This window comes from Protobothrops mucrosquamatus, unplaced genomic scaffold, assembly GCF_001527695.2.
Source record: "Protobothrops mucrosquamatus isolate PMUCROS unplaced genomic scaffold, P.Mucros_1.0 scaffold1888, whole genome shotgun sequence".
In the NCBI taxonomy this organism is placed as follows: domain Eukaryota; kingdom Metazoa; phylum Chordata; class Lepidosauria; order Squamata; family Viperidae; genus Protobothrops; species Protobothrops mucrosquamatus.
The window spans coordinates 35568-44004 of record NW_015388014.1 but is presented as its reverse complement, the minus strand read 5'-3'; the positions used below and the strand labels follow the sequence as shown (position 1 = coordinate 44004).

At 38.9% G+C, this 8437-nt stretch overlaps 1 protein-coding gene across 1 annotated transcript in view; it reads left to right on the top strand.

The window, feature by feature from the left end:
- The first annotated feature begins 7950 nt into the window (after nt 1–7950).
- Nucleotides 7951–8437, top strand: part of CERK (ceramide kinase) — a 30733-nt gene continuing 30246 nt past the window's right edge. The window contains exon 1 of the mRNA XM_015823498.1: nt 7951–8014. Coding sequence (XP_015678984.1) covers nt 7951–8014 — 64 coding nt within the window. The remainder of the gene's footprint in view (nt 8015–8437) is intronic.

The following is an 8437-nucleotide window of genomic DNA, read 5'->3' as shown; positions in this document are numbered from 1 at the left end:
AAGATGCCAAAGGGGCTTAGGCCTTTTTTCTGTGCCTTCTTCTTTTGAAGTGAAGCAGACCTACTAAGGCAGGGGTAGTCAACCTTGGCTCTTTTATGACTCGTGGACTTCAATTCCCAGAATTCCTGAGCCAGCTGTGCTGGCTCAGGAATTCTGGGAGTTGAAGTCCACGAGTCATAAAAGAGCCAAGGTTGACTACCCCTGTACTAAGGCAACACTTTAATGTCTTTTTTAGGGATTAGAAGAAAACTGCAGGGACGTGTTCAGCAATTGCCAGGAGTCAACACTGACATGAAGGCACCCATGTACAAAACACACAAGAACTCTAGTATACTAAAGCAGCTTAAGAGAGTTTTGGAACCAGATGCACTCATATGCTGGTCTCTTAATTTTAGGAAGTTGCCTTTTGGTATCTCAGTAAAAATAATGTCTGTACCTTTGAAAAGTTATTGAAATCCTTAAGCCGTTTGGGACACTTCTGGCCCGTAAATGAAGGCCCTACTTCCATTTTTTTTAATGGGGCCTAAATAAAAACCTCACACCCGTTTCAGTATTGGTTTCATTGTTTGTCAGATTATGATCCTGTATTGTGAAAAGAAGGAAAATTAACTGACTCAGTTGGTTCAGTTCTGAAACATCTTTTACAAATGTAGCTTGTTGTCAAGATCCTCCACATCTTAGGAAATGTTTGGGCTTGCCTGTCCCTTACCCAGCCACCAATGTTTTTTAAAATCACTATGAGTTGTGTAAGTAGTATACAATATTTGGCAGCTATATCCTTCCCTCATTATAGTGGTAAATGCAGGTATTTAAACAACTGCTGTGAAAAGTTTTATAATAGTTTTATCAATCTTCGGTGGTGAATCATTCCTATCTGACAACAAATTGTGGATTTGTTTAGTTTTACTTCTGTGCACTGTACATAAATAATAACATGAAACATTTGCTTTCTCAGTCAATGTCTGTTGAGCCTACTGAAACAATCTGTAGAACTTTTATTGATAATCCCCCAATGTATGTCAAGGAAGCATATATACTTGAATCCAATTTGAAAAGTGTCAACAATAGTTTGCCTGCTCTCAGTGTCAGTAACCACTTTCTGCCATTCTATGATTGCATGTATAATATGTATGGATTAGCTTCCTCTGCCAAAGCCATCATAGACTTTTTAATGGCCAGAGAAGCCACAACTTCTGGATTTGCTGCAGCTTCAATGACAACTACAACAAAAATGCAATTTGGAGAACGTTTGATATAATTAACTTTTCAGACAACAGATTTATTGTATGGTTATACTCTCATCTCTTCTCTGGGAGATTTTATACTAAATGTTGAGGTACAACATAATCTAAAAGGCCGTCTTGTTATGTGAGACTCACCCATCACTTGTGGTGACTAATCAGACATAAAGCCAGCTGACCTATCTGGTTATTCCAGAACATGCTTCCACTCCAGCCTTTTTTGATTGCTCATAGGTTTATCATTGTTCTTCAAAGTTTATGAATGCTTTTTGGCTATCTGCAAAGTCTCTTAAGCAAAGGGACCTCCTCTTGTCCATCTCTACTGCATTCTCCACATATATTTGCTTTCCTCAACCTGGACACTTTCCACATAAGTGGACATCAACTTCCTAGCCAACAGATCCCTTGCTGAGAAATCGGTGAGTTGAAATCCACATATCCAGAAGACCCAATCATCCAGCTATCTTATCTGAACTACAGTCAGAGGAAGCTGTAATTAAATGTGCTTTTAGAAAGACTTCCCTTATGTAAATCACCTTGCCTCAAGTATTGCATTTTTCAGGGATGGGGCGAAAAAAATCTACATACGATTTACCATTGGCAACAATTCTACATCTTCTCCACACCTTTTTTTTGGGGGGGGGGGGTGTCCATTGATTAAGGAAAGATGTTATAAGCTTTTAACCAATAACCCAAGGAGCTGTCCATTTGAAAGAATCCTTCTTTCAATACAGGCAGATAATTGCTAGCTTTCATTTCAGAATACCTCAGGATGTTTATTTCATCAGCAGTACTTGCTGCATAAAAGCTAAAGCGGTAGTCTTTCTCAATTCTTGACTCCACAGTGCCTTCCTCCCTGTAGCTGCTTCTTCCTTTACAATGATCTCTTCTCCCTATATATTTTAGTTTCCATATGTTGGGAAACCTCTTTTTTTTTTTTTGCAGGAAATTATCCTTGTTCCTGCATTTTTTTCAGCTAAGCAAACATATTTTGCTTCAGTTGACCTTTGGAAATCAAATGTCATTGTATTATTTCCCATGTATATTATGTAACATGAACTTCATTACATTCTATTCTGTTGAAGAGCAATATATTAATATATTGCAAAGCATTTAAAAGGGTGCTTTTCTGACTAGTGGTTAGTATTATGACACAAGGAATTTCCAAGCATAGTAATCTGAATGATTAAAGGTCTCTTCTTCATCTTTGATTACTTTATGACTTAATTGATAAACAGAAAACTCCTCAGATGAACATGAAAAAACAACTTCTACTACACTTATTTCTGAATAAGAGAAAGTAGCAAATTAAAAAAATATGCAAAGTTGCATATTACTTTAAATGCTTTCCCTCAGGATTTATATTCTTTTAAAATGAATTTACACAGTTAAAAACTGCACTAGATGGAATGAAACTGAAATTTTTGGAGATAAAGCAGAAATTTTACATCAAAGTTAAAAAAAAAACCCTCTTAGTATTCTTCACATGGAAAACGAACCATTCACCTTCAAAATCCTGATAAACAGCATGCCATGAATGGTAAAACAGTTTCGAGAATAAAGAAAAATAAAGTGAACTGTTTAAACACATAGATAATTTATTATTTTTAATCATGCATTGTGACATTGAGCATCTATAGTTTACAAATGAATTTATACTTTTAAAAAAAACTACAAATTGAAATTGCTTATAGTATTGCTTCTGTTTCTATTCAGGATAAAAGTTACCAGGCCTATTGTTGTGAGATTTTTAAGATACACAATTCAGATTCATAACCTACCTTTATATTGATAAGTGGGAGCTTTAGAATGGAATGCAAAGGTCCTATGGATCCGATACATAGATAACACCGTTGTCATAATAAAAAAGGACCAATCAGAGAATATACACAAAACTATTAACAACTTCTTCAAAGGAATAAAGTTCACAAGGGAAGAAGAAAACAATATCTCATTGCCCTTCCTGGCTATTTTGTCAACAAATTAAAAACACAAGTCTATCGTAAAACCAGCCACATCAACCAAGTGTTCCACTACCAAAGTAACAATCCCTCAAAAGAAGCTATGTAAGAAAGCAATTTCTATCTAAGATTTACCCATTATCCCAATCCCAGTTCTTTGAAGGAAATGTACCTAGCTTTAACAGAACTCAATTTTAAGAAGTTTCAGTATTTTGAATTTACAGATTATGCTTTTCTTTAGATGGGCTGAATTCTTTACCAAAAAAAATCTGCTACTAATATTTTCTAAGATATGTTCCGTTACTGTATTTTCAGTATTGCTTATGGCATACTCAGTAATTTCAGTGTGCAGCATTCAGTGTTTTTGGAATTACTGTATTTATCGTATTTTCTGTTACTGACATCCGGTAAACTGGCAGATCTAATAGAAAATCTTAGCTTTCTTTCTGACCATTAGTTTTGCATGACTTGACAGTCAGCCAAAAATCTTTACTACAAGTGGTTTTTACCAGATTGCCAGCCTGCAATATACAGTATATTAGTCCAGTCCTAAAGCAGGGTGGATACATCCCATTTTTTTTATGTTTCTTAGAGAAGTTTCTCATTCATCATAGGGGGCACGGTCCACTATGTGTATAGTCACTTGGTCAAAGAATACAATAAGATTTGTCTGGCATGATCTGTTTTTGACAAACCTGTGTTGGCTTTTAGTAATGACTTTGTTTGCCTGTAGGTGTTCGCTGATTTGTTGTTTGATTAGCTATTCCAGAATCTTCCCAGGTATTGAGGTCAGGCTGATAGGTCTGTAATTTCCTGGATCCGTTTTTTTCCCTTTTTTGAAGATGGGAACTACATCAGCTCTTTTCCAGTCCTCTGGTAGTTCCCCAGTGCTCCAGGATCTTTGAAAAATATAGTTCAGTGGTTCTGAGATCACATCTGCCAGTTCCTTGAGAACCTTGGGGTGTAATCCATCTGGTCCTGGTGATTTGAACTCGTCTAGGCTGGACAGATGCTCACTTACCATTTTCTTGCCTATCTTAATTTGTGTTTCTATTCTGTTTTTTATTGCACTGTTTTTGATAGGTTGGTCTGTTTTTTCCGTTTGTGTAAAGACAGATGCGAAAAACGAGTTAAATAGTTCCGCTTTCTCCCTGTTGCTTGTCACCTTCTTGTCACTTTCACCCACTAATGGGCTAATCATTTCCTTCACTTTTTTTTGTTTTTTATATGTTGAAAGAAGCTTTTTTTTGTTATTTTTGATTTTGGTCGCAAGCCTTAGTTCATTTTGAGCCTTAGCTTTCCTCACTTCATCTTTGCAGGCTCGGGCTATTTGCTGATATTCTGACTTAGTTATGTGTCCCTCTTTCCACTTTCTATACTTGTCCTTTTTATCTTTCAATTTATCTGAGAGTTCTTTATGCAGCCATGCTGGTTTCTTTTGAGAGCGGTTATTTTTCCTCTTTGTTGGTATACTGAAACAGCAGAGATAAAGCTCTCTCCTTGGAGTCTTGAGAAAGAAGCAGAAAAGCTGCAGTTGTCCAGCAAGAAACTACTTTTTCCTCTGGGTGGTTCAGTCAGAGAATGGAAGGGCTGGGAGAAATGTTGGCTAATGTGATTTGTAAGTAAGGAAGTCAAACTCAGCTGCTGATAACTTCTTGTAATTATTTTGACAATAATATGGAATTAGGTTGCTATTGCTTCTTTCAGGGACTTTTTAAAAATCTATCTACAGTGAGGGAAACAATTATTTGATCCCTTGCTGATTTTGTACATTTGCCCACTGACAAAGAAATGATCAGTCTATAATTTTAATGGTAGGTTTATTTTAACAGTGAGAGACAGAATATCAACAAAAAAAAGCGCATTTCAAAAAAGTTATAAATTGATTTGCATTTTAATGAGTGAAATAAGTATTTGATCCCCTATCAATCAGCAAGATTTCTGGCTCCCAGGTGTCATTTATACAGGTAACGAGCGGAGATTAGGAGCACTCTGTTAAAGGGAGTGTTCCTACTCTCAGCTTGTTACCTATATAAAAGACACCTGTCCACCGAAGCAATCAATCAGATTCCAAACTCTCCACCATGGCCAAGACCAAACAGCTGTCCAAGGATCTCAGGGACAAAATTGTAGATCTACAGAAGGCTGGAATGGGCTACAAGACTATCGCCAAGGAGCTTGGTGAGAAGGTGACAACAGTTGGTGCAATTATTCGCAAATGGAAGAAACACAAAATAACTGTCAATCTCCCTCGATGCAAGATCTCACCTCGTGGAGTTTCAGTGATCATGAGAATGGTAAGGAATCAGCCCAGAACTACACGGGAGGATCTTGTCAACGATCTCAAGGCAGCTGGGACCATAGTCACCAAGAAAACAATTGGTAACACACTACACTGTGAAGGACTGAAATCCTGCAGCGCCCGCAAGGTCCCTCTGCTCAAGAAAGCACATGTACAGGCCCGTATGAAGTTTGCCAATGAACATCTGAATGATTCAGAGAAGAACTGGGTGAAAGTGTTGTGGTCAGATGAGACCAAAATCGAGTTTTTTGGCATCAATTCAACTCGCTGTGTTTGGAGGAGGAGGAATGCTGCCTATGACCCCAAGGACACCATCCCCACCGTCAAACATGGAGGTGGAAACATTATGCTTTGGGAATGTTTTTCTGCTAAGGGGACAGGACAACTTCACTGCATCAAAGAGATGATGGATAGGGGCATGTACTGTCAAATCTTAGATAAGAACCTCCTTCCCTCAGCCAAGGCATTGGAAATGGGTTGTGGATGGGTATTCTAGCATGGCACTGACCCAAAACGCATGGCCAAGGCAACAAAGGAGTGGCTCAAGAAGAAGCACATTAAGATCCTGGCGTGGCCTAGCCAGTCTCCAAACTTTAATCCCATAGAAAATCTGTGGAGGTAGCTCAAGGTTCGAGCTGGCAAACGTCAGCCCTGAAACTTTAATGACTTGGAGAGGATCTGCAAAATAGGAGTGGGACAAAATCCCTCCTGAGATGTGTGCAAACCTGGTGGCCAACTACAAGAAACATCTGACCTCTATGATTGCCAACAAGGGTTTTGCCACCAAATACTAAGTCATGTTTTCACTCATTAAAATGCAAATCAATTTATAACTTTTTTGAAATGCATTTTTCTGGATTTTTTTGTTATTATTCTGTCTCTCACTGTTAAAATAAACGTACTATTAAAATTATAGATTAATCATTTCTTTGTCAGTGGGCAAATGTACAAAATCAGCAGGGGATCAAATAGTTTTTTCCCTCACTGTACTTGGGATTTTCCCGGTGCTGGGATCTGCATGTATTGCAATAAAATAGTTTCTTTGGGTTTGGAGTGAGCACCCAGAACTTACTGGTTATGGCTTAACAAGCAGTTCTAATTAATAAACTATGGTTTTAAAGAGTGATATAAATATTTGCGTCCATTCAAATATTTTGATGAGACATATGTTTACCAGCAAAGAGGCAATCCAGGAATAGCACATCAACTTCTCTGAACAGTTCCAAGCCATGCACTCATTGTTGAGTTCTAATGCAAGACTTGGAAGCTAAATCTGCATAGCATTCAAACCCAGATAAAGCTAGCCAGGGATTGGTACCTACAGAGGCTCTGGAGTAAAAGGGGTATGTGATGTTCTCTTTAATGACAAAAAGACTTGGGAAACTATCCCTCTGGTCTCATAGTCACAAATGCTAGAATACATTTTGTTCCTAGTTATTTCTCTTGCTTTTTTAAATTTCAGTTAAGATGAATCACTTCCTCTCTCATGTCTTGTCTGCCCTTTAATATCCTTAGCATTTCCTTCTTTCTTGATCTTCTACAGATTATAGGCATCAGCTTTCTCTTACTGATTAGCCAATCCTAATATGGTATATTTTAAATTTAAATTTAACTCTTAAGATGAGTGGACTTCAGCCAACAGAATTTCCCAGCCAAATGTTAAAGTCCATTCATTTTAAAATTGCCAGGTCTAATAAATACTACTTTAATCATTTAGGACTCAGAGATAAAGCTTTGTATCAGGCTTAACACACTGGTTGCTATGCATGGATTCAGAGGTAAAGTAAGCTCTGTGTTTGCAATTCATTGTTGTTTTTGAAATAAATAGCTAAATACAGGTTTTCCAGAACCATGCAACTATCTCAATATGAACAGAAAAAGATTCAGCATAAATAAATGAATGCATGTAGCACTTACTGACATATTTTTAAAGCAAGGGGTCTTTTGGAGAAGATCATCTGACATTTTTTTCCCCCATGCTATTTTTTCACCTCCTACCGTGTTTCCCCGAAAATAAGACCCATCCCGAAAATAAACCCTAGCTTGATTTTTACGTGTGCACCTAATATAAGCCCTACCCCCAAAATAAGCTCTAGTTAAGACCCTGCCCACTTCGTCCCACCATCTGGTTGTACGAGGTGGGGCGAGGCACATGCATATAAACCAAGCTGGGATGGGGGATGGAGCTATCCCATGTGCCCCGCATCTGCTTACCTGAGGGCCCCCGCAGCCTCCCACACCCCGACACCTGCCTCACCTTGCAGTAGTGGCAGCAGCAGCGCCGTCCAGCAGAAGCCTGTGTGGCCACTGGCTCACTTCTTCTGGTTGCCGGTGGCCGCTTGCGGCAGGAGGCCATGTGGTGCGTCATGCCGGTGCTGCTATTCGTGGCAGGATGCCAAGTGGTGCATTGCACCGTTGCCACTGCTCACGTGCGCCACAACACAACATGCCACATGGTGTCCTGTCGCTGGTGGTGGCACTGGTGCGATGTGCCACATGGCCTGCCGCAAGTGAGGCACCAGCGCAATGCGCCACATGACATCCTGCTGTGAGTGGCCACAAGAATTCAGACGGCGGCGCAACAGGTGTCGGGGTGTGGGAGGCCTGGCTGCGGCTGTCCTGAGATAAGCAAGTAAGATATCCCCCGAAAATAAGTACTAGTGCCTCTTTTGGAGGCAAAAAAATATATAAGACCGGGTCTTATTTTAAGGGAAACACAGTATATAAGTCCCATTTTTGACAGCCATGGTGTACATTTGTGCTACTTTGTTTGTTTGTATTTCCTGTGTCTAAACTGTCCATTTCCATCAAGGAGGGACTTGGGGCAGTTACACTTAGCCATAAGATACAGATCTATATTCTAAATTTTACTCAAAGATTTAGATTTTATTCATAAACATTGGCTGCTTGCAACTTTTCTTTTATGAAGTTGA